The 27924-nt window shown below is 39.4% G+C and overlaps 1 protein-coding gene across 3 annotated transcripts in view; it reads right to left on the reverse strand.

Moving 5' to 3' along the window:
- Nucleotides 1–27924, reverse strand: part of LOC141906826 (dual 3',5'-cyclic-AMP and -GMP phosphodiesterase 11A-like) — a 68497-nt gene that overhangs the window by 13916 nt on the left and 26657 nt on the right. For all 3 annotated transcript variants that reach the window (XM_074796238.1, XM_074796237.1, XM_074796239.1), the window contains 3 exons: nt 8907–9065; nt 6249–6338; nt 5099–5236 (listed from right to left, as the gene is read on the reverse strand). In XM_074796238.1, the coding sequence (XP_074652339.1) occupies nt 5099–5236; nt 6249–6338; nt 8907–9065 (387 nt within the window). The remainder of the gene's footprint in view (nt 1–5098; nt 5237–6248; nt 6339–8906; nt 9066–27924) is intronic.

A 27924-nucleotide genomic window follows, 5' to 3' on the forward strand; every position in this document is an offset into this window, starting at 1 on the left:
AAACATAAGCAGACAAATTGAAATGACCTTGCGAAAAAAAAGTTCACAGCTTGTTATATGAAAGTATATGGAGGTTACAGTTGGGCAATTTGGTATCGAATCTATATACGTACGTAAAAGAAACAAACTGCGGAAGAAAGGGCGCGGTTGACTGGGTACCTAGCGCTTCGACCACGGTTCATTGTGGTCCTTGAAATCCGTGAATATCATTGAAACTGAAAAATTATTTGCAAGGCCTTAAAAAGCATTTAATTTAGGTGTGAGGCATTGGATAAAGGGGAGAAGCATTAAATTATATTTAGATTTTTCCAAAAAAACAAGGTCCTGACTTAAACCCCCGAAATCAAAACGTTCGTAGTTCCTGGGATAAAAATACACGTGGTTTCCGTTAGTATTCGTTAGTTGTCTCGTCGAATGTCGTGTCATCGCTACCGTTATGTGGAAATTTTGCGCACAAAAAAAAGATCGATCAAAACATATAACATAATTAGAAAAACCCATTAGTAAATTGAAATGATATATCTAGAATATGTACGCGTTATGTTTTGCACCACATTCGAAGTGGACATGATTAGGTGAGTGGTTTTAACTTAGTTTACACGTGTGTGTGTGCATATAGGATTCATATAAACAGGTGATGCAGCTAGACGTAAGCTAATATAAGAAACGGAAAAATGGCTTTTATCTATCACGGAAAATTTGTTAGATTATCTTCTTTTTGACGCTGTAAAATCCGTTACAATACCGTTTATATACATTGATCCCTAGAATGCGTTATATGAGGGGTTCTCTGTGAGTCGATGTGCACTACGTCATCGATATCGGCATTACAAAATAATGATTACAATTGTGAATTTTGGCGTTTATTTTGTAACTGAATATATTTCATAACACTCATTTTATTTTTGATAAATTTTGACATATATATTTCTGAGAGGATGTGTGCTACGTCATCGATATATCGGAGTTAGACTGGTTGCCGGTGAATTGAATTCAATTATTGATATATTCAAATCCAAAATAATTTTATTGATACTTGATATTACATGTGAATATCATTAATATCATCTCTTTATTGTCGTTAGTATTAAGCAATATGTGTGTTGTTTTTCAAGGCATCAATAAACTTTCAAGTTAGTTTTCTTTCTATATATATATATATATATATATATGTATATGTATATATATATGTATATATATATATATATATATATATATATATATATATATATATATATATATATATAATATATATTATATATATATATATATATATATATATATATATATATATATATATATATATATATATATTATATATATATATATATATATATATATATATATATATATATATATATATATATATATATATATATATATATATATATATATATATATATTATATATATATATATATACGAAAGCGTTCTGGGGATGTATTTGTAAGTAGGATTTCGAGGTTTATCCCCAGTTATCTTGGAAAAAACCTGTTTTCTCAATCAAAAGTGATTTCGGAGGCTCATTCCGAGTTGGCATAAGTCGGAATTAACTAGTGCTGTACAACCACTTTTAACTGGAAAAACCTAGTTCATTCCGAGTTTAGTAACTCGCAATAAACCTCAATTTCTTTTTTACAAATGTATCTTCAAGACGTTTCTGTGCGTATATTTCTAATATCTGATAACGAGGCTGTCCGAACGAGCCGGTGAGAGAGAACGGACGAGGGACTGCATTTCCTAACCGTGATATTCTGCAGTACACACTTTAATAAAGAAGACTAAACTATGAGCTATACCATGTACCATACCACATATCGTTTAACAATCTTTTACACAATTAGAATCTAATAACTTCAAAACCAAATGAAATATTTGGTACATGTTTGAGGCGTATTGTTTGTTTAACGGTGGCATTGGTAGATACTACCGACAGCGCGGGAAGCTATTCGGCATCGTGTAATATGATCAGCATTTACTCTGGACGCGTCAATCTTAGCGCGTTTCATGGCAGATTCTGCGTAATTGTACCTAATGTAATATCGGCTTTTAGCGTCCGTATATGACGACGTCGACCTATTAGTATAAGGTTACGTATAGGGTATGAACGAGCCGCCGCCATTACGTTACCGATACGTCGGGGGCCAGATTTGATGTCATTTTCCCATCAACATCTATCAACACGTGTGTAATAACAAAACAAAACTACATTTCAGCTCGCAAATAGAAACCTGACATTTCCGAGTTAATAATGCATACAAAAACATCGTCCAGGAAAGCAATTTCTCTTTGCGCACAGGTCGGAATGCGTTTTGACGAATGTCTCGCATATCTTTACGAGGAGGCTGAGCTCACGTCTTGACTTGCTGCGATGGACGTGGATGAATCATCTGTTTGTTGCAATTCGTTTTCAACGCGGGTTGAAAAAAGCACATCGTTGATATACCGAAATGTCCAATTATGTGCTTCGATTCAAAACAGAAGGTAGCGGGTTTGTTAGGGACACCGAATCAAAACAAATCAAACGAAATCTACCAATCGAATACGTAATAGGATCGATTCCTATTTTAAGATAAAACAAGAAAACTAACTTGAAAGTTTATTGATGCCTTGAAAAACAACACACATATTGCTTAATACTAACGACAATAAAGAGATGATATTAATGATATTCACATGTAATATCAAGTATCAATAAAATTATTTTAGATTTGAATATATCAATAATTGAATTCAATTGACCGGCAACCAGTCTAACTCCGATATATCGATGACGTAGCACACATCCTCTCAGAAATATATGTCAAAATTTATCAAAAATAAAATGAGTGTTATGAAATATATTCAGTTACAAAATAAACGCCAAAATTCACAATTGTAATTATTATTTTGTAATGCCGATATCGATGACGTAGTGCACATCGACTCACAGAGAACCCCTCATATAACGCATTCTAGGGATCAATGTATATAAACGGTATTGTAACGGATTTTACAGCGTCAAAAAGAAGATAATCTAACAGCCTTTCCGTGATAGATAAAAGCCATTTTTCCGTTTCTTATATTAGCTTACGTCTAGCTGCATCACCTGTTTATATGAATCCTATATGCACACACACGTGTAAACTAAGTTAAAACCACTCACCTAATCATGTCCACTTCGAATGTGGTGCAAAACATAACGCGTACATATTCTAGATATATCATTTCAATTTACTAATGGGTTTTTCTAATTATGTTATATGTTTTGATCGATCTTTTTTTTGTGCGCAAACTTGCCACATAACGGTAGCGATGACACGACATTCGACAAGACAACTAACGAATACTAACGGAAACCACGTGTATTTTTATCCCAGGAACTACGAACGTTTTGATTTCGGGGGTTTAAGTCAGGACCTTGTTTTTTTTGGAAAAATCTAAATATAATTTAAAGCTTCTCCCCTTTATCCAATGCCTCACACCTAAATTAAATGCTTTTTAAGGCCTTGCAAATAATTTTTCAGTTTCAATGATATTCACGGATTTCAAGGACCACAATGAACCGTGGTCGAAGCGCTAGGTACCCAGTCAACCGCGCCCTTTCTTCCGCAGTTTGTTTCTTTTACGTACGTATATAGATTCGATACCAAATTGCCCAACTGTAACCTCCATATGCTTTCATATAACAAGCGGTGAACTTTTTTTTCGCAAGGTCATTTCAATTTGTCTGCTTATGTTTGTGCGCAAGAAAGCGAGTAATATTCTGACTTTTCCATTAAGCGAGCAAATTTCAAAGTAATCATCCCACTGACAAGATAATAATCATCCGAATGTTGAATATTCTAATCTTCAATTCACACTACAGTGAAACATTTTTCATCGTAAACTTCTCCGATGCGCGTCACGTTTACAGAAAGAAAAATTTTTCTCCGTAAGAAAGCCTTTTTTACTTGGCAGTACGGGAGCATGGGAGCTATCGAAAAAACCAATTTACGGTCTGTCTGGTCGGCTAGTGAAGATTCTGTCAGGGCAGAGACGGGGAAATCGTCGTCGTCGGTTTTAATTAGGTTTGTACATGTATTATCAAATTTCCAGTCACGTATTCAACGCCCGATCCTAATTGCTCGCTTAATCATCCTAGATATCATTAAAATGACACTCTAGGAAAAGACGTATGCTTGTTTCTTTCAAAAGCAACGCTTCCCAGCCCGCAGACGAAGAAAAAAACGAATTTCGCTTTTCGCGGCTATCGGGACGTCGTAGCATTACGCCGCGCGCGTTTCGAAAGCGATCTTAATTTGCAGACAACCTTCTGTACAGTCTTACTTAAACTCTCACCGAATTATCTTGTGCACGTCTTATTTGATGTAGAACACATCCAAACATACACAGTCGTCGATGATGGCTTGAGTGTCTACTTTTCTGATTAAGATTGTCGTTGATTAATCCCGCAGACGAAGACGACGACGACCGCTCCTTCTAACGATGCAGCTTCTGTATTTGACCCATGCCGTATATTTGGTTTGAAGTGCAAGTATGTAATGAAAACACAGTCGCCAAAACACAATCCACGATGGTTGTGGAGAATATTACGACTATATCGGTACTTCGATTTTCGATTTCAAAATCAAACCCTCTGTTTCGTTCCCGGTAGGTGTGGTCAGTTTGCGAAGGATACAATATTCTAACAAAATTGAAGTTAACAAACCAATCAAAATTGATAGGAGGGAAAATTAGAAACTAGAAGATGGTCCATTATGCAACAAAATGATTTGTGATCCTTGAAGAATAAGATTTCAATGTTGACGGTATTACTGAAAACATTGAAATCTTTATAGGAATATATAGTGCAACTTAACGCCATAACAGACTCCACTTCATCTCACTCTCAACTGATAATGTATTTCGCCTAATTGAAAAGGGATCGTGAATAAATCGGATTCATAGAATCAGTCTTAACATCGAGATCAAATGCATGTGCTCGTGATATAGGCCGTTAAGTAGGTTGTCTGCCCAGGGAACCTACTGATTCGTTTTCCGATATTAAGTGGTTTTTCAAATACCTACACCGCAGCCGCAGGATTGCATGTCTATATATCTGATTACAGGCGGCCTACCTCTTCGTTCAGATCACGCAGCAATACCGAACATTTCTCGCACTTAAGCAGCGTCTGCGAGCGTTGCATAATCTTCGTGACGACCGTGTCGACTGATGTCTGCTCCTCAAACAGATCGTGAACAACCTCCAGAAGTGCCTTTAAAAGAACGTAATAAGCTTATTATATCGAAGGCCTTCGGGCGGATGGACGGCGTTTTAGTTCTGATATCATCAGGTGACGTTCATACGCAAGATGCGTTTCACGTTTTGATTAGATATGGCATTTATTCGTAAAAAGACATTACGGGGTCTCTATGTTTTAGCTATGTAGTCAGTAACCGGATTGTGGTTTTGATTCGCGATCAAATATTTTGCGAACTACAATTTCGCATATGTCTTTCCGATTAATAAAGCTTACCGCTGATAACAACCCTGTACTAAATGACTGCTAAATAAATCAATGTTTCATTAAATAATCACACGAAATACATAACATTCTATTGGAAATACATCTAGCAAGAAAACTGACTTAAAAGTTTATTGACGCCTTGAAAATAACCACGTTTATTGCGTCATCTTGTCCCCAATGAATATGATATAATATAGATTATATAATGATGAGGATTGATAAAGTTATTTGAATTTGAATATATTGATAATTGAATTTAATTGCCCGGCAACCAGTCTAGCCCCAATGTATTGACGACGAAGTGCGCATCCTCACAAATCAGTGCACATCACATCCAAAAAAAATTATCAAAATTAATCAAATACGAAATTAGCGAAATGCAATATATCTATAATATATCTAATCATAGAATTGGACTAAACGCAAATTTAACACTTTTAATCGTTATTTTGAAACGCCTATATTGACTAGCACAACGACTTACGCAAAACCCCTTATATAACGCATAGAGAGTCATTAATGTATATAAACATAATTATAACGGTTTTTACGGCGTAAACAGATTGCAAACTGCAACAGATTGTGAACTGTGACAAACCAGTATTATCGAAATTGTTATGAAATGATATTTTTAAACTTTCAGTCGAGTAACTTTCTGTTTACTGATTCGGAAAATCGACGACAGCATAATCGAAAATCCAGAAGTATTGGCTCGTGTGGCGAAACCGATGTCGATACTAGCATTGATTGCGCCACTTACCTTGTTCCTTTCGTATTCCTTTGAATGGCCGTCGAATAATTGAGCATTTTTGATGGCAATCCCGCAGAACGTGAGGTACGTCTCGAAGAGCTGAAACGACGAACAAAAAGTCAGACTAATGAGCGAAACGACGAGATCGCTTTCAGAAGAAACTCGTTGGACGACTATGCCATGTCGTTCTAATCACCCACTTGTCTAAGAACACGACTTCCGTTTCCAAGGTCTCTTGTTCGTTCTACGAACGTGTGTTGGCACTTTCAAGGAAATGCCCTTATTATAGGGGAGATCTTAGAAAAAGTGTGAGGAGATGACTCAAAATTCGATAACTCTGTTACTACTGCTATGTTATTGGCTTAGGTTTGCCAAACCGATTTGAAGCAAACGAAACGTTGTCTTTAAATAAGTTTGTTTTCATCAGCTCAATGAGAACCCCTAACGCTCCTGTGGCAAGCAAGGGTCCACCAGGATCGCTAGTAGTGAGTACTTTTTTTTTATATTTCTAGGAAAACTGAATGAACATGTCTCTAAATACATCATAAATAGGTTATCACGAAAACTATACCTATATCTGACTAGAAAAATGAATTTAAAGTATATTTGGTGGGTCATAATGTATGGATTCGGGAGCCATTCTGTTAATTGACAACAAATCAATTTCTGCAACGAAAGACTGAGCGTTCGTCACGCCATCTAGCGGGTTTAACTCGTGTTGCGGCTCCTCTTCAGCTTAGTAAACATAGTTTCTAACGATTCAACCAAATCCCTGAAACTCGTTCATTCGGTATTGCATGTATTACACAGGCGAAATAGATATAGGGTCCGTTACTACATTGCACGTGAACTTTGGAATAAACCGTGTCTAATGATGATCTATGGAGCAAGGTGTGAGTGCACCAAGTGATAAAAAGTGGCCGACAAGACAGTGATAAAAACTGACTCGACCGACCAACCCAATGTATCTTTACTTCGATTTCTGACTTCACATAATCCGACCCCCTTTTTCGTTACCGGCAGGTGTAGTACGTAGGTTCGTAAGATAGACCGCCGGATAAATACCAACGATATTCAACTCGATCTAACGAATACGAGATAGGGATAATCCCTTTTTCAAAAACCGAACGCACACCTTACAAATAAAGCTCAATCCCGATCGCCGACGACTGGGAATCGCTTAAACATCTGAATATCTTCGACGGCGTATAGAGAGTATAATCGAATCTATTGGTTTTCCAATCGCCGAGTGATAGGAGATCCGCGTCATTCATTCGGATCGACTAAAAGACGACGACGACGGTGCATAAGAGGCATTAAAACAGAGTCTCGATTCGAGAGACTCATGATTTTCCATCGCATGACTCTTGATAGATTTATTTACGGCGTAGCGAAACGTACACAGCTGCTCCTAAAAGAATTACGGTGCGGGCTTAAAATGCCGTCTATTCATCGACAAGCCATTAGGGGCAGTCGCTGAGACTGGTTACGCGCGGAAGACGCTTTTTAAAAATAGATAAGTTACTGAAGACGAGGTTGTCAAAAATAGATTAAGCAACGGGACGAAAGCCGCGGCATTTAGTTTGACGAATCAACTTTCGAGTTCAGTGACTTACCGATTGCTCGACAGTTCTTGCTTTATCAAGCATATTCTGTCGGCTAATGTCATTTATTATGGACCGCATATGATCGGAAAATATGGACTACGGGGTGATTTCCCACTCGTGGTTCTGGTCAAATCAGGTTAGCCGATTGATGATGGTTACTTCTGACGCATCGGTAATGTGTTCGGAACTTGCTCAATCGCATTATCTCGGCGTGTTCGTTCCCAGCAATGACGCTTCGTATGCGTCAACCGTAGCAAATTCCGTTCATAATTCACGATCATGTTATCATATTATCTTTTACAAATAATTTCATTAAATTATTTAGATGAAATCATTATAAACAAGTCACCATGGTGACGACGGTTCTCGGGCTAAGGCTCGACTAAATTTTGTCGATACGACTTTTTGAATTTCGACCCCGTTCCTCAGTTATGAGGTCATCTCCAAGGTCATGTTGCTGAAAAACAGTTTTTAGAGTCTAGTTCTGTCGCTCTGTAGCGCACCGGACCTAATCTTTGCACACCATAACTAGACCCCCATACCGTTGTACCCAAGATTTATCAAGATCTTAGCTAAGTAACCTGAAAGACAGGCATACGGACGGACGGATAGTACGAGAATAAGGGTCCCACGGAAGCCCGAGAACCAATACCGAACACTACAAAGGCTTTGAGACGTAGTGCGGGCCTTTATGTATTACGGGTAAATCAGAGAATGGATCATGACTGCAAAACAGCGCCATCGTTTATTTAACAACCGACAACAGTGACTGTCACTAACATTTCCAAGTGTGTTCTTCGATTTAAACCAATAATCCTGCATAATTTCGACAGACCATCCAACTATATTCGTACTTCGATTTCAGATTTCAAAATCAAACTTTGAAGCAGGTGTGGGGCAAAATCAAATCAAATACAGAAAAATCAAATCAATCAAATCGATTCAAATCATTCCCCAAATCGATTCAAATCATTCCTATCAATAAAAAAAAATCAAAAATCAAGTTAAATCAAATCAAATCAAATCAATCAAAAATCAAAGAAATCCATTTAAGACTTACCTTTTCATCGTCACCGGTGAAATGACAGCCATTTTGTCGTTTATTCACTACTTGCGCGACACCTATGATCTCGCCGTCGGCGTTGTGTATAGGCATACACAACATGGATCCGATCCGACATCCAGCTATCCGATCTACGTCGGGGTTGTATCGGGGGTCCTGAAAATACACAATATTCGATTGATCAATACCATTCAGGGGCGATCGAGAATATTCGGAATAGAACCAGCTCAAACAAGGGGAGGATATGCAACCTTTCTATCTTAACGTCCACAGAAGATGCGATTTCAGTGATTCCAGGTGGGGAGTACGAATGCGATCATCATCGACCACCGAAAGTGGGAAATTGTATCCAATGATTTCTTAAGATGATAATCTGTAAATTCGTATAGCACCTGCTTCTTTTATGTACAAAATGTTCACCAGCGCGTTTTATAGATTTCATTGAAACTAAATGCGTTCCATACGCTTTACAGAAAATCTCTAAATCCAGAATTGCAAAAGATTATGCAATATATCGGTAGCATTGTTGGCCAAAATGTTTTCAGACGGTTTGCGAAGGGATAAAAATGGGCCAGATACAACAATAAAATGACCACTATGATTATCATCAAGAATGTGAACATTTATTGTCTAAATCGTCTCATTGAGTGATTGAAGAAATCAGGGGCGGATCCAGAGCTTAGATTGAGGGGTAGCACCCAATGAAAGGAGCAATTATCATTAAAAAGAGACATTATCCACCAGTAGCGATATGGTCTGGTGGCCTTGCCCCAGGGCAATTTTAGAAAATTAACCCCTGCAGAAGCAATTTCCAATTTCGAACTGATTTCAAGCAAAGAAAGATATCTTAGGAGCCTTGCGGACGTCCTCAGGTGGTACCGGATTTTTAACCGGAAAGATTTTCGGGGGCCATCTGAAAATTTTGAGGGTAGCATGTGCCCCTTAATCCGCACCTGACAATGAGGAATCAATCGTGATTAGTGTGAAAATATACAAGTTTCGAGTTGTCGTCTGAAGATTGTCAAGCTGACTGACGCACAGTGTCCAGTGCTAGTATAATGATTAACTCCTAAATCGATTTAAGATAAACTGAATTAATGAAGTCATAATAGATATTGACGCTGCGGGCAGGCGATCATTCCACAAACACGTTGCAACACGTGGAAAGCTCTATTTCCGATGATAAATCTGCTGATGGGTTGGGGTGATAGTAAGTTGCGCGATGAGCGACTGGAGATACTATGAGCCGCGATCACACGGAGACGATTTGGCCCGGGAAAAATTGGTCCGGAATCAGGCCCGATTCAATTCTAGTCCGTGCCTAATATTAGAGAGCGCGTTCACACGTAAACCATTCACCCGATACTTAACAACGCTTAAACAAAGCATAGAAGTCACTTCCGGTATTGAAACGTGCTAGTATATGGCTCGGACCGAACTGGCACGGGCCCATGCATTTTGCACCCGTTTAAACGGTTGTTTCGGGTCGAATTCGACAGGCCCGGGACAAAAAGCTCTTGTGAACGCAGCTGAAGTTTTGGCGCAACGCTTTGAACTTAATATACGATTTTCAAAAGCCCTTTGATCCGTGCCTTCACTAGGTACAGAATCACTCGAGTCAAATCCACTCGTTTCTTTTCGTCCTTCAATCGAATTGGAAAACTAGGAATCGAATTAAATTCTTTTACGCGATTAGAATTTCCACGGTGCGGGAGTGCGGTAAAAGTGTTTCGGTCGAATTATCTAATCAAAAGACGCGATTTATTCGATACGGTTTCGTATCAATCGATAACTCGAAACTTCTATTCCCGCGTAGTCGCTTTCAATCCAATTAAACCGCGACTGATGTAGAAACTCGATTTATTGGAACCTGTCCGCTCCATGAACGGCGACAAACGAAAAAAAATCGACGAAATATCAGGCGAGATTTTTTTTTTACGAAATAGACAAAATCTAGCGTGATCCTATTCATGAGATTTATCTGCCGCAAATTATAGCACACGCGGGGATATGCGCGGCTTCCGATCACGTGATCGCGGACAATCAATCAAAAGTCCTTTTTTTCCTCTCTCTCTCTCTCAGTCGAAGTAGCGGTGCGGTAAAAGGATTCGATATAGACTCGTCGATGTCGTCACACTGTTAAAAGCAATGAATAAACATAAGCCTTCTCGAGTCTCACTCGTCGTCGGTCGTCGTCGTCGAGTTGCGATGTGCGACGGCGACGAAATATGCATGTCATCGGGGATCGATTTTCTTTCAAGACGGAATCGGTTCGAGAAGTATATACCGTCGCTGTTTTCGCTAACCGACGTATCTCGAAAAAATGATTTTTGAGTTTAATCCATTAAAAAGATGAGGGAAGTGCATACTTTATTTATACATACCAAAATAGGATTCTACCTCTTTTGGTTTCTGACCCATATAGAACCCTGTATGACGTATCTCATATTTATGGCAAAATCATTTTTTCACTAACCGACGTTAGTTTAGATGCGCCACTTAGTGAAACAAAATTACATGAAATCACGATCTTAATCATATTTCACTAAGAGACGTATCTTATCTAATCGTAATTGCCACAATGGAAAAATTGCTAAATAAGTTCAAATGGAGTTATTTAACATGGAGCACGCCCAAGGAACACGATTTATTGTGTAGCCGTTCCTAAGTTGTAATTCTTGTAGTTAACCTCATCATTGCTAAACAAAAATGATAGGGTTAAAGTTAAAGATTGTTAATATATGTGAACAATTGCTATCAAATTGAAATATTGTTTAATTTTAGACTCATTGAGTTATAATTTTCTTTACATTCGAAGAATGAGTCATTATTCATATCTAAATGCATATAATTGTTTGTTTAATAGAGAGACGTATCTACAAAAACAGGCAGTTTTATTTTTCACTAACTGGCGTATCTAACAGGATAAGGTGTAGTATCTGGTGAAAATCAGAAATTTTTTTTCACTAACCGACGCACAACTTTGGCCCCCTAAATTTGGAAAATTTTTGGAGCTTGACTAAAAACAATAACACCGTATGATAATTAAGGTAAACCTTTCCATTTTGGAAAAATATAATGTTGAGATGACATGAATATCTATACCGATCAAGCTACCAAACATTTCCCGATTTTCAAATGCCATTTGTGAAAAATCAATTTTTTGAGATACGACGGTTAGTGAAAACCGCGACGATATAATGTATCGGGCGTTGATCCGCCTACGTAAGCGTTCGACGGAGGACCCTAGTGCAGCATTGAGACCGGAAGAAAAATGGCATCGAACGCCGTGATACGATAGTTTATGTCGTAATGTTGCCGTAGTTACTCGCGCGCGGGTCGCTCATATATCAACGGGACATTCTTAAAACATCACGAAAAAAATGGCAAGCGTTTGTACCAAAGTCCATTGAAAGACGCGCATAATCCCCGACCGTACCTTACCAGTTCGCACAAAGGACTTTTGTTTTAGGATCAATGGTCAAACGTAGAATTCTCGTCGTTTCAACCGGCGTACAAGTCTCTTGGCGGATTGATCGTCGTTTCATCATGAACAATATAGTGTCGTGTGCCGACGCTAACGCCACGCTAAAAAGACCACAAAAACACCGGCATTCGTCTAGTAAACTGAGACGCCGATAGGTTGTTGGTTCAAATCTAGTTTGAGGGACCACAGTGTTGGTGGTTGACTGTAACGGTCCCCGCTGCTGATCCATGTGGTGCTCGTTGATATACGAGACAGCCTAACAAGACTTGGAAGTTCCGAAAATATGTATAGAACATTTATTCGGAACTTTTATACACAAACTATGAAAGAGATGATTATTTTGATATTTGAATGACTTTGAGTGAACAGTTTTAGTCGATTTAGTGCTGTAATATGATAGTACAGTATTGACATATTATGTATAAAAGTCTATTAACAATTCCCGACTTAAAGGACCGATCATAACGAAAACACAAAGATTGGTTTTCGGAAAATATAAAGTTTTGGATTTGGGCCGACCAGTAATACGAATGCAGTGAAACAGGAATAAACCCAGTATCCTAGAGTCACTGATTCGCCATTAACTATGGAAACAACTAGATTTAGAAAGTTCTGATCACATTACCACCTCGAAAAGATAAAGAAACACATACGTAGTCTCATCATTACTTGAAACCCCGTTTATGACTTAGGCAATGGATAGTTATATACCATGCTTCAATGGGCAAACCGCACCGCTACGGTGGCATTCGAGGATTCCACGTATGGCACGTGAGGATCTACCAGGAGTCGCTAGTAGACGGTCGGTCTACTGCGTTCTTCTACGTTTCAATTAAAACTGAATGAACTTTTCTCAACTGAATTGATTCTCAATGGAAACTATACCGATTTCCGAGCAGAGAAATTAGAAAACTACTAGTAAAATCAACTACGACACGCTTACGCAGGCTATCGGGATCATTTTGAAAAACGAATCCCCCGTCGAGATGTACAAATAACGAGGTTTTAGCGTGTGCAGAACACACCGGCGCAATGCGTCTATCCGCGAATAAATGACTATCGGTCCGAAGTAGCGCGTCGCTAATTACGGCTCCCCATGAGATATTAGCGATCTGAATGTGTGAACAATCGCTTCGAAACCTCTCTGGGACGAGCAGTTGTTGTTTTTATCGAGGCCTAATTGGCGTCACTTGGGCTGCGCTAAACTGTCGTTAACATCATTCGTCGGATATATCGGGGGCCGATGGGGACATTTTTTTTGACAACGCCGCGCACGCATCGCTAGCAAATTGTCTTTACGGCTCAATATTGAGTCACCGTTCGCAGTTTTTCTCGTGTAATCCTCGTTAGCTGTGTATAATGGATCACCTCCCGAGCTGGCTCATTTTATTTAAAGCACGTATCGCATAAGAAACGACTCGTGTTAAACCTTCTCGTTTCGAACTCAGGCGAGCTTGACATTGTACTAAAAATGCTACACCGCGCTCATTTTGTGTTCTCGGAATAAACTGGAGTGATATAGGTATAGCATTATACCCGTCCAATATATGGTGCGTTTCTTTCTTTACGAATGAAGCTGCCGAATTTGCGTCTCTTGGTAGAAACGTCAATATATATATATATATATATATATATATATATATATATATATATATATATATATATATATATATATATATATATATATATATATATATATATATATATATATATATATATATATATATATATATATATATATATATATATATACATATATATATATATATATATATAGCAGAATAGCCACAATCAAACGTGCAGAGAAGACGATGTGATAAAATCCATTTATGTACAGATTTAAAGAAATAAAAACCGATAATTTATTGAATCACAAGTATATTCGAAGACACGAAGTTACAATGTAACCCTAGATATCATCGTCAGGTGAAATCGAGACGACGTGTCTATCAATATATTTTTTGATTCAAGAAATTATCGTTCTTTCATACATTTAATCTGTAAATAGTCGGTTTCTATCATAGAAGCTACGCTTGCTCCTTATACCCGGGTTAACCGTTTCCGCTTCGCCTGAAACGCGGGTTCAATGCAGAGTTTTCCGCAAAAAAACTTTGTCTGAGAATCCGTTCTTAAAAAAAAGAGTTCACCCCGCACTAAACCCGCATTCGCATACTACTCAACATTTTATTCTAGTATAGACGGTAAATTTGCCGTATCATATTCAACGTTCAATGCCGCGTTCGGACGCAACATTGACCTTGAACTTCAATCACGGATGTTGATTCGTACTACATTGAAGCTGAGTTAAGGAACGACCTAATTATTCCATATTTCAAGGGACAATTAAAGAAACACTCATTAAAAGTTATAGGCCCCCAATTCTGGAACAAATTAAATACAGATATAAAAAAATCAAAAAGTTTATTCGCTTTTAAAAAGAGGCTCAAACATTCCCTTGTTGAGCGATATTCGTAATTTATTATGTCAATCAGTGTATGTATGTCATTGTCAGTCAGTATATGTATATGTATGTCAATACGTTGTATTATGATCGGTATTATGTCGTTTTTCTACTCTATTTCATTTCATTTTATATATTTTCTATTCTAGGGCTGCTTTCTTGTATAAGCTAACTGTTGCTTCAAAGCAGTCCCCCATCTAATATCATTACAATTTTAATGTATTTGTTTATCCATTAATTCTGTAAAAATTTTACATGAAAATAAATCATATCATATCATATCATATCATATCATATCAAGTGTAGACGCGCTACTCGCAGGGAACGCGGGAATCCGACTAGTGTAGACGCAGATATACGTCATAAATCGCATCAACTCGAGTAGCCTTATAATAAAGACAATCACAGTGGTCAGTCCGCGGATAACCGATTTAGAATAGTGGATCCACGTGACGCAGACAAGATAGTGGTAATTATGATGGGTTTTGATGCGTGCAGGGGAAACGAACAGTGTGATAAGATTGACTGCTTGCGCTATCGATATCAGCAGTTTCATGTGCGTGGTCAAAAGCTATCTAATATATGTAACTCGTACGGTTGCATTTTCCATCAATGCCATACCGTAATGGATCTTTAGGACTTGGAGAAAAAGTCACCCGCGATGGCATCGTTTGCCAACCGACGCACACACGATGCAAGGAAACACGGAAACTGGCGTGAGAAAACGTGTTTCCGAGCGTTCACCTCGTGCCATCCTGCCCGGCAGGGACTCGAACCTGATGGCATCGAGATTGCCACGGTACGAAACCCTGCCATACTAGACCGAATGCGCAGATACACGCGCAGCTTCGATGATTAGCCAGGGCATCACTTGGGAATCCCTCTAGAAGGGCTTTCCCAGTGACATTATCAAGAACTGTTCTCTACCATGTACTTGTCACTCATAGGGAAAACCCATTACCATGTAAATCATCAAAGTTGGACATGCTTGCTACAAAGTGCACCAAAATTTCATCTTTATCAGCTGTCCAATCAGAAATCCTGTTTTATTTAAGCCCGGGTTTTCCCATTTATAGTTCTTCCGTGAAATTTAACTCAGCGATTATACAACTAGCAATCTGATTGATGCCGCAAGTTTTCGTGCGGCAAACATGCGCATGTACCTGCTCACTCCGTCTAGTGTGGCAGGGGTTCGCGCCGTGGCTGAGCGATACCATCAGGTTCGAATCCCTGTGCCTGGGGAGGATGACCTCGTGTGCGTTTATGAGAAAACATGATTTCGGAAAAGGATGTTTCTTTCAGTGTTTTTTCCGTATGTTTCGATGTTTCCCTGTTTGCTGTGTGCGAAGGGCTTTCAAAGTTGATCGTCCGGTTAATCGTCCGTCGAATGTACCCAAGGTTGTAGGATACGTATACGGTCTGCCCTTCTCAAATGTGAAAACTCTAAACCATCTCCGAGAACAGCAAATCAAATACAGTTTGAGTCGTCGTGTACTGAAGAAAGAACACCGTCAAAACAAGTCTATACGAAAGATGTTTTTAATGTCGTTATACAATGTTCATTATGTCGTTATCAATAAGTAGTCACGATCCCAGGAAATACTTTCATCCTTTTGGGGCCTGGTACCGGAGAAGTTAATAGTGACATAATATGGCGATCGGATGTATGTAAGAAATCTGGCTGAACGCCAAGAGCGCAGAACGAGCTTAATTACCGTCACCCAATTATGGAAACGTCAACTTCGTTCACGGCCAGACGATAGAATGCGACTGAAATCGACTACATCGAATATGTCCGAAAGTGTAGAAAGACATTCGGAATATTCTCTCGGCGATCGCGTCGCGATTGTAGAAAGTACTTCAAGAAACATATTAACTCCGAGACTCGATACTGTTTTAATACCACTCTCCGACCGAAGGTAAGTGCCGCGTGGACGCCGTATATAACGAACGCTTTAGAAACGGCCTGATTACTTCCGATAGACGGAATTTTATCGTCGACTGGTCGTGGACATCAAGCGCCATCATCGTTCCGCTACTTCCGCCTTCAACGGATACGATAAAAGACCGCTAGGCGTAACATTCAGCGCCGACTCCATCATCATTTAGGCGTGAATCGAAGTATTCGGTGATCGCTGTATATACGCGGACACGCCGAGGTTCCTCGACTGGATCTTTTCAACCGGAACCGTTTCTTCTGAAAATAACCCAAAGGCAAGCCACAGGCGACAACGGTTCGCGTGTTCACAGTCGAACCCTGAAATTACCATGCATTAGTTTCCATTACATTTAGGATATGTTATATCTAGGGCCAATAGCTAAATTTAGTCAGGACAACTTAAATGTCGACCCCGTTCCTCAGTTATGAGGTCACCTCGAAGGCCATGTCGCTGAAAAACAGAATTTATATTGCCTAGTTCTGCCGCTATGTAGCGCACTGGGCATATTCTTCGCTTACACCGAATAAAAGACCCCCATGATAACATTGTACCCAAGTTTCATCAAGATCGAGCCACTAACAACGAAGCTAAGTATCTGAATGACAGATATACGTAGAGACAACAAGACAGTAGGAGAATCTGATAAGGGTCTCAAGAAGGCCCGAAAACCAATAACGACGAATGTTACAGATGACCCTAGATCCCAATTTCTGGATCACGTGACATCAATACGTACTTGTCTTCTTCGCGAGACCGATCACTTGTCAAAAAAGTCCTCGGCGAAATACGGAAAATTCCATATGAAATATTTATATCAATATTTGCATCGATGCCTAATTTCAATGCGCTCCTGAACAGCTACTTGATAGATCTGATGCTGTCAGATATAAATTGCTGGCTCATAACGTTTCGCAATATGTATGTACTTAACTGTTCTAGCATTATTATAGACTATGCACTGGGGGATATCGCGTAAATAACGCGCATATTTTACAGAGAAAGCTTGGAGTAAATATTTGGAAAGGAAATTATCATCTACTGTGGACCACGCCCAAGTCGGATTCGGATACGATCAACTCAGACTAACCGGGTGTTTGAAAAAAACTATTTTTCTGACACTAATGAAATGTATAACATCCAATTCGGCTATCATAGTATAGTAGTTTATTCGTCATCACCACTATGTACAAAATTGACAATAACAAAATAGATTACAAACATTGAGCAGAGCCATAAACACAAGCTCAATATCAATATCGGTTCTCTTTTAAACCTACCAATGAGGCTGCTCATAGTTGGAGCGGATTTAATGAATACAGGTTAACTTTGTGCCAAATTGAAGGAAATTTACAGAGAAATGACTTATTGAAAATGCTGGTTTTGTGGGTCTTGATTCTAGGGTGGTTTCGAGCTCTAATATTAAATCTATGATTTTAAGAAATTTCTATAAAATAGATTTACAATTGGTCGCGGATGTTGGTTATTTACAAATCGCTCAAGTCGGACACATTTTTGCGGTCCTAAAAGATCCGGCTCGAGCGAAATCCGCCGTATTGAATTCATCGGAATTGTCGATCGGAATGTGTTAGATGTCGGAATGTGCACGGACGACAGCATGCGTCTCCCATCATGTATCGAACGCTTCAGATGGTTTGAGCGAAATCCGCTGTTAGTACGGCGAGGGTTTTGACGGAAGCAAAATAAAGAAAAAAAAACGTTAAATCTATTCGCAACTGCGAAGCGTTCGGGAGAATGTATTCCTAGAAATCAATTTCAATATTTCTTCTTTTAAGTTCGATTCGAAGAAAAAAAGATTCGATTTAGAAAACATAATTTTCCGTTATTTCGTCGTCCGCGGATTTAATCTGCCGTAAACCAAAGTATCAGAGTGTCGTCGCGCGGGCGTATGCTCAATTTTTCTTCCTCCCGTATTTGATTTTCTTCTAAGGTATCTGAGAAGCGAGATGGCAGTAGGCAGATTACACGCCGTACAATTTAGCCACGTATGTACGACAGTTGTGCATGACTCTGATAGTGAAGGAAAAAACTATTATACGAATGTCATGAGAAAAAAAAGTACAATACATTAATAGACATGTATTGAGCATTATGAGATCCTGTTTTCTTTTCCGAGTTCGACAAGTTCGCTAATGCGTGATGTACAGTCATTGGTCACGTAAGAAATTAACAACTGTGTTAAAAGTTCGTTATTCGAATCCTTCAAAATTGGAAGGACGATGGGGGACGCGTATATGTATATGATGAAAACAGATTGTTCTTCTGAAAAACTTTATCGATTGGCTTACCTCTGTGGAGGCAACATATGTTCTTTGGGTTCGATCGAAAATACAGATTTTTGGTTCAATGGGTTATTTGAATATTTCCCTATTGAAAGGTCCCCCGAAGAATCATCACTAAGAAAGAGGTTCTTAGGAGAACCTGTCCATGAGAAATGACGGGTTCACTGGAGAAGCTAGGGGTTCAACTAAAAATGTTCTATTTTAATAATGGCTCTATATTAAAATCAGGGGCTCCTTCGTTAGAGGTAATCCATATACTGAACTAGCAACTCACTTATCCCTTACCTTATTCACTGAATGTGTTCTGATCCGTTGGACCCAGTTCCACAGTTCTGAGTTAAATTTGACTCTAGAAGTAACTCATTGAAAATCAACTAACTCTAACTCACAACAGGAACCGGGCACTGGAGTTCGCGCATTTATGATAAGGCTGAATGAAATGTTAATCGATTTAAGATATAAACGATACTTTTTTATCTACCCGGTACAAGAAGAAAATAATACAACGTAGTAACCCAGATATAAAACGTTTTAAGTAATGAAACTTAAGGAACTAGATTCGGAAGTGTCACAGTATGAACACAGTATTAACACTACTGTTACAGTTTCGTATAAACAGTATACAGTATCTTAACAGTAATACTGACTTATCGGTATTTGAATTCGGGATGCCGAGATTGTTTATCCTGTTTTTCGGACGCGGAGTTCATCGAAGAACGATGATAAATTGGCCGCAGCTCGTCGTGTGTCCTAGTTGACCCGGGTTTCAACCGCGTTCAGTGCGAATCAATCACTTTGTTATCGGTTTGGTGGGATTTGCGCTATCGATCGGCGGCCGATCGACTATGACGTCAATTCTGGCAAAGCGAATGAAATCACATCCGCTCCGATTCACCGATGTATATAGGACTATCCCCCTAGGGATAGGAAAGCGGGATTCTAAAGCGATATACGCCGGCTTTTATCGAGCGCGGGTAATGATTTTTATTGATGCCCTCGGGGGTATCATCTTTTTCCGCTAGTCGTAGGCCAAGCTATAGAAAGCCATAGAATCGGTATTCATCGTAAAGGTCTTAGGGCCAGTTCCATGAAAGGTTTAACATCAACTTATCTCCGAGTGACGTACAGCGCATACCGTTTGCACCCAAAACACTATAGATTAAAAAAAGATCTATTTTCTCGAAATTTTGTAAGCTATCATCTGATATGTTGGTTTCCATAGACGGGTGACTGTATGATATCAATGAAGTAAAAAGCCCACATGAAACAAGAAAAACTAATTCGAAAGTGTTTTGACGCCATGAAAAAAAACATTATATTGCTTGATATTGAATGAATAATTTGATATAGATCATACAATATTAAGGATCAATAAATCAATTGGATTTGACGATTGTTTGTATTGATCAGCAAACAGTCCCGAAATATTGATGACGTTGTGCACATCCTCTCAAAAATGCTTATCAAAAGTATAAAAAGGGTTATTGAATATATATGATTACGTAATAAACGCCAATATTCAATGATTGTAAAAGTTGTTTTAGAACACCAATATTGATGACGAAGTGCACATCGAATCACAAAGAACCCCTTAAATAAAGCATGTTATGTATCAATGTATTTTAACATTATTGTAATGGTTTTTACGGCGCCAATTAAATGAGAGCTTGACGTTTCGACCCCTTTCAAAATCAACTTCTCACTCACCACATTCTCGCAGCGGTTCAAGTCCAGTATAGCATTAAATAGTTCCGATAAGATAGTAATTTCAAATACCAGTCCGATATGATCGGTTTTTGCTGGAACTATCTAATGCTATACTGGACTTGAGGCCAATGGATCTTACGTGGTATCATACTCATAAGTCAATAATTTGCTGGAATATCAGAACGTCGGTAACCTGATATATGTCGGTTTGTCGGTTTGTCGGTATGTCGGTATGGCGTAATGTACGTGTGATTAATAAGTTCACTATTGGCGGATTAATTTCATTACCAGTCCGACGTGATTGGTCTCTGCTGCAACTATGTGATCTTATAATGGACTTGAGCCCAAGCAGCTAAGAACCTTGCCGCTAATTGCTGTATTGTATTAACTGCACAATATATCAGTTTTTGCAAGTGGCCCAAACGTCAAATTTATTTCTCATTTTTTTTCATCATATTGCTGGTTTTTTCTTCATTCAACTGATATATCTACACAAATCTTAGCAATTGTCAGCCACGGGCGGTATTCAACAACCTTTCGGTCTACAGATTCTAATCGCAGACTCAAAGTATTAGACCATGTACATCGACAAACAAAAACATTCTTAATCCGGCATCGTCGCCGTCCGACGTAGTTATTTCGTTAATCCGTTTACACGCAACATGTCGCTCAGTTTTTTTTTACCAACGCCGACGACCGGAAGATGTAAAATTGATCGCAACATTTTATTGCTACGCGAAACACAGGCTCGATGTCGATTTCACATTAAGAAGCAACCATCACGCGCGAAGATAAAATGTCGTCGGTTTTTTTTTCGTCCGTCACAAGGAGAAAAGCTGAAGTAAAAATCGACACTTTTCTGACTAAATCGTTTTTACAGATGACCCATTTAACGAGGTGATTTGGTCGCACGATGGAGCGTCGGAATGGAACCGACTGTTGACGCTGTCTCGTGCCAGAGTATATGCCGTACGCAGAGGCGGGTCCAGAGCTTATATTGAGGGGTAGCACCCGACAAGAAGGGCAAAAATTATTACAAAGAGGCACTACCCACGCGTAACGAAATGGGGGCTGTTGGCCCTCCCCTATGAACATTTCTAAAAATAAACCCCTGCAGATGAGATTTCCAAGGATTTGAGCTGGTTTCAACCAAAGAAAGATATTTAAAGGAGCCTTTCGAATTTTTGACGGGAATGATTTTCAGGGCCAACTGAAAATTTAGAGGGTAGCACATGCCCCAGGTGCTACCCCTTGGATCCGCGCCTGGAACGCATCCGTCTATTTCGCCGAAAACGTATGGGGCACCGGTGGCCGAACAACATCTATATTTAACATAATATCATAATACATCATTTCGTAAATAGATCATCAAAATTTGCACGAAGTAACGTAGCAAAAAACCAGGCATTGATATTCGGGAACGCGGCGATGTGTCCAACGGTCCTAGCGAGAGCCTTTCGTTTCGCTAACGGTAAAGATACGCGAGTACGTATTACTTTCCTTTTTGTTCTTCTTTGAGGGAGCCTGAAGCTTTACTTCCCTACGGTTGCCCCATAGTTATTTTTCACATCGATATATTCGCATCCTCCCTCGGCCTGGATTCGAACCTGATGGCATCGTCAGACTCAGCCACGGCACGAAACCCTGTCACTCTACTGGACCGAATGCGCTGGTTTGCAGCGCGAAAACTTGCGGCGCCTATCAGATTGCCGGTTGTACAATCGGATAAACAATACAAAGAAAATCCAGGCTAAAATAAAATAGGAAATCTCATTGGCTTACAATGGCATCAACCTAAGATGCGCATGAAATTGCGCAATCGGGCTGTGTGGATCGTACCGCATCCTCCCTCGGCAGGGATTCGAATCTGATGGCATCGCAACACTCACCCACAAACTGTGGCAATATCGATGCATTTAGGTTCGAATCCCTGCTGGTGGAGGATGTTCGTATACCGTGACAAGTCTCGATGCCTTTAGGTTCGAATCCCTGCCGGGGTTGGATGATGTATGTCTAAAACAAATTAACTTTGCATATTGTCATTACAAAACGGTTATCTCTTGATATAGATGATTTAGGAAATTAATGAAATGAAATGAAAATACAGGCCCAGTATGAAATATCATTACCCAGAGATGCGTAGATGAATATGAATCAGCGGATATTGTAAAATACGCGATAGATAAAATTCTCCTGAAAATGAATTTTGGTATATGGAGTGTCATTCATCGGTGGTAATCAGTATATTGCTCTGGCGAATTAATATTTCATCGTTTCAACATAAAAAATTCGCGCGTCAGTAGTTTTTGAAATGTCGTCGTAATGAAACTACTCGAGAAACACTTATAAACAGTCGCCGGGCCAAGAGCTTTGAGTATCGAAGGCTAAGAGGCATAATCTCGGTATGATGCATCTCTTATGTTGGCGCATGATTATCAGGTACATGCGAAAGTGAAGTGGGTTACATGGAGCATGCGGTGCATGGGTACCTGTATCAAGTTGCTCGTGAATATAAGTCTCCACAATGGGGAACCGGCACCGTTACTGTGATTCCAAGTATGGCAGGCGAGGATCCGCCAGGTTCGCTAGTGGTTACTCGGTTATCGCGCTTCAATTTCTCCTCCATTTCGATTGAATTAGAATCAACTTTGCTCATTAGTAAATCAATTTCCAGTAAAGCTATACCCTACACAATTGAAAAGCCGGTGCCATTTCGCGATGACCGATATTTCGAAATACGTCACGAGCGAACTACAGTGCGTTAGGCCATTAAAAGTCTATCCCAGTGGTTTTGACCGCGGCATTTCACTCTCAAAGAGCCAGTATCAACAACAATTTAATTGATACTGACAGGTTTAAGTGGTCAAACTCACCATGAGCATCGCTGACTCGCTTGACCCCAGCTGCTTGTTACTGTGGTTACAGGCAAGAGTGAATAAAGAGCAAAACTTTTCCAAGAAAATGAAGTAATAAGCAATGAAAATTCAGTTTTGAAGTCTTGTTGCATTCAAGAGTGAATATTTTCGCTGGATGCTGAAGTCGGTGTTTACATTATGAAGTGTCAAAACCAATTTCCAAGTTGAAAGATTATATTTAGACGGTGTTTCAAGCAAAACAACAGCACTCGACTCATGAGATGATTCCAGATTATATATGCTCACACTCTGAAGAGTTTATAGATGTACAAAATCAATCAATCAGATTGAATTTGCCACATGACATGATTATTCCCAAAATGAAACTAAAAAATTCAAGAAAGGATTTTGTAAAATTATAAAAATTGGAATTTCATATCCTTTAATGAATGGCCAGGATGGTATATTATTCACTCTTGAATGCAGTAGTCGCTTGACCTCAATTACTCGTAAGGCTGAGTGATAGAAACCACAGGGATCCCGATATGTTAGTGTAACAACTCTTTGATGCACCGCGGTCATAACTACTGGGGACTCTACGAAAGTTTGCCCTCGATGCCGACCGGGATCGAATCCCTGTCGAGGGAGGATTTCCCAACACGGCCAATATAGAATTGTTGTTCACCCTCGCTTTGTCCTACTGACATGCACATGCATCCTCGGGCCAGGCAGACCAGAGCCAATCTTGAAAATAGCAACATGTATAAAACATGTAGTTGTTACCCATGTGATTACGAAATGCCATTCAATTCGCAAAATAAACGGATATGCAGTATATAATATAACTCGCCCAACTCGGATCAGTTTTATTCGAAAATTTCCAGTCACAGGTGATCCGAATTAAGCGAGTTCTACATAAAAATCACATTTACACCTAAACATTTTTTCGTCAATCTTAACCGCGTTATATTCTGTGTCAATCACATCTCGGAATAGAATTTACTTTCACATTCTCATTTGGCGTGATGCGATAAAAACATTAGCGCGAGACAACATACGTCCCATTAAGAATAAACGTCGCCCGGTTTACGACTACACCGAGCTTTCTACATCAACGCGCAGTTTCCTCTAATGCAAAAACAGCAGGCAATACAGATGTAATTTTGTTTGATTTCCCAGCGGGTGTCGCCGCCGATGATAAATTCTACTATAGTTTCCGTCGGCGACGATGAAACAATCTGTTTCGGGCCGCGTAGAATAGATGGATATATTAGATGGTAATGTTTCGTATAGAAGGTCGTTACGGAGTATATTAGGCTACGGTTTATGACACGTGTTAATGATAAACTATCCAGTTCCATCTCGCGGGATAAGTCGTTAGAAATATTCGCCGATGCCGCGGAAACAGCGACAGATCGCGGCAATTTGTAACGGTAAATCGACGGTGTCATCTTTTATCAATTTTTCACATAGTTCCGTTGACAGATGACGGCGCATCGAGGAAAGATTATACTTATCCTTCGCAGGACTATGAAATATGAAAGGCGTTGTTGCAGTAGCCCGTTCCACAGCTTCGGCCCAAATTTTCAAGAGATTTTCCAGACAACCTCCACGAGCGCTTGAACTATGGATGTATACATATCGTTACGTTACGTTACGTTATTATACTATACTCAGTGTCTGTTCAAGGTATCTATCTAAACTAAGAGGCTGTCCGTTCATAGGCCTAGGGCCTTCTGTTGATGGTGAATAATGACGTGCTATCAATTGAGGTTACGTATCAGCAAAATGAAACACAGCCATACTCGCCGGTTTTAGGGATTCGACATTACTTTCACAAATAATGATTCCAGACAATTCATAATAGTCTAAAAAGGCCCTAAACTCTAGAACTCTGTATCAAATAATCTAAAATCATGTAGTTCTTAAAAAATCATGTAGTATTAAAAACTATTTGCATGTTTTATCATACATGTATTTCGTTGGTCCATCGATGGAATTTGACGGTTCCGGCAACATCTACACCGAATGAATCTCTAGTCTTCTGTTATGCAAAAATCATTTCTCAGATTTGCAACAATGCGAAATAAGAGCGATATAGAAATAATTTCTGAAAAATTATTTCCAGAAATAATTTTCTAAAAAAATTCTAACATTTCAAGACCTGTGCGCAAAAACGAGGCGACAAGAACACGGCTACAGTCGCCTCGTTATACACCTAACCGACGACGTTGCTGTCCTAAATCACTGAACAAAAAAAGGTCGACATTCATACGTCCACCATCTGTATTCATCAAATTAGCTGTTTCTGGTGATCTCCTAGTCGTGCATCGGCTCGTAAAATAATGTGTCCTCATTTGGTTCCCGCGCGCACATACACGCCACGTAAAATCATTACGCAAATTACGTGATTATCCTAACGCCATTAGTAACACTTTAGCGCGCGCGCACAATCTGCAGGCCATAACGATCAAGATACCGCGATGCACATACGCATCACAGCAGTCCTACCCTTTTTACGAGACAGACAAACCAGATGTTTTTGCTTCAGCCGTAGCTAACTCAAATCATACGGAGCCCCGGCGGTGACATGGTGAGAAATAGATATTTTTCTCGTTCGAACGAAATGTTATTCGCGAGAACGAAATCTTTTTCGCGGGTACAATCACAAGAACGAGAAGCAACGCAACTCTAAACTACTTCAAGTCATACAAAGATTCGTTTCAGGAGACGTGTGTTAACCGGGTGAATAAATACAACAAGACGAGTGTTATTATTCATGATTATCATTATCAACTAATATTCTACTTGACGCGCGAGAGCTTTCACTCCCAATACATAGTATTCTGAAATGTCGGCTTCATCCTCCCACTCGCTTTCGCTACTAATGTACAGTAGCTTCATCATCACTGACTATACTTATTCACCTGATAAAGCTACTATACATTAGTAGCGAAAGCTCGTGCGTCAAATAACATAGTTAACCGGTCTTTCGGGAGCTTGTGGCTCCGCGAGCTTCTCGCGATTGCGTGGACTAACGTCGATTAGTACATCGAGGTCGATGCATGCATTTTCATCCGAATGGATCGTAACCCGCTGTTTTCGGACACACGTCGGGCAAATCCGAGAGCCCACACTATAACGCCCCGAGTCTCGCTCGTTGAACTCGCGCCTGCTAGATACATTTTACTTCCATTTTTCCGGATAACGGAAGCATCCTGGGGACATATTCATAAAGGGGTCTTGTTTTTTTCATAGGAATAGATTTTAATGTTTGAGTTAGCATAACTCAGAATAAACTAGAGTTTTATATTTAACAATTTCAGTGCGTCTACACCGCAGTGCGGTGTATACATCTATTATGCACTTTGCTAGTACACCGCATCGCAGTGAAGTAATGGGCAGTACTTCTCAAACACAGTTGAATGTTAGTAACTAACGATAAACCGCACTGTGGTGTAGACACAATTAAGCGGTATGCTTGCCATTCAACACACTGAGGTGGAATCTGTAAAAATTTGCAAATTATCTGAATGAGTTTAAAGTAGATTTCCGAGGTTAACTGCGGGTAAACAAAAACACCTCGAAATCATTGTTACAATTCAATGAGCCCGGAATGTTACGTCGTATGTACGTACATATAGTCTACCTATGCCTGTCTGCTGGCTTGCTAATCAATACAGCTAGTAAATAAATCAAACGACCCGCTGCGACGACGCCATTAAATTCTAAAGGACGTGCATTTAAAACTACATTTTATCGAAATCCGATACATTTTAATTATCGCTCCGCGTCGAATTTGCATTGAAATATGACGTCATACGCGTCAATATTTATTAGCCGGAATAGCGTAGAGCTTCCCGGTGCTGTTACTAATTATCCACGAGTACCATTCGATTGACTTCGATGAATTCTATCGGCCCCATATACGTGATTGATAATTAGAAGAAAAAAATTCCCGAGCAACCGCGAGAACTCGAACGTGCCTAGTGATCATAGACGGTTGATAAATTCACTTCGATTGCTGAATATCTTATGAAAGCTGGAAATCATTTATTTCATGACGGTCGCGATGTTTTAACTTTTTAATTACAGTCGTTTTAATTAGGGCGCATTCAAACTGTGGATGCTTCACTCAGGAATCATATATATTCGTTGATTTACTGATTCGAAGGTATAAGCGTACATAGGCGGCCATCGCTGTACACAAATCCCTCAGCTTGTGGGCATTTTTAGAAGACGTGTATAGCTGTGTCTCCTTCTTA

The sequence above is a fragment of the Tubulanus polymorphus genome, chromosome 6, assembly GCF_964204645.1.
Source record: "Tubulanus polymorphus chromosome 6, tnTubPoly1.2, whole genome shotgun sequence".
In the NCBI taxonomy this organism is placed as follows: domain Eukaryota; kingdom Metazoa; phylum Nemertea; class Palaeonemertea; order Tubulaniformes; family Tubulanidae; genus Tubulanus; species Tubulanus polymorphus.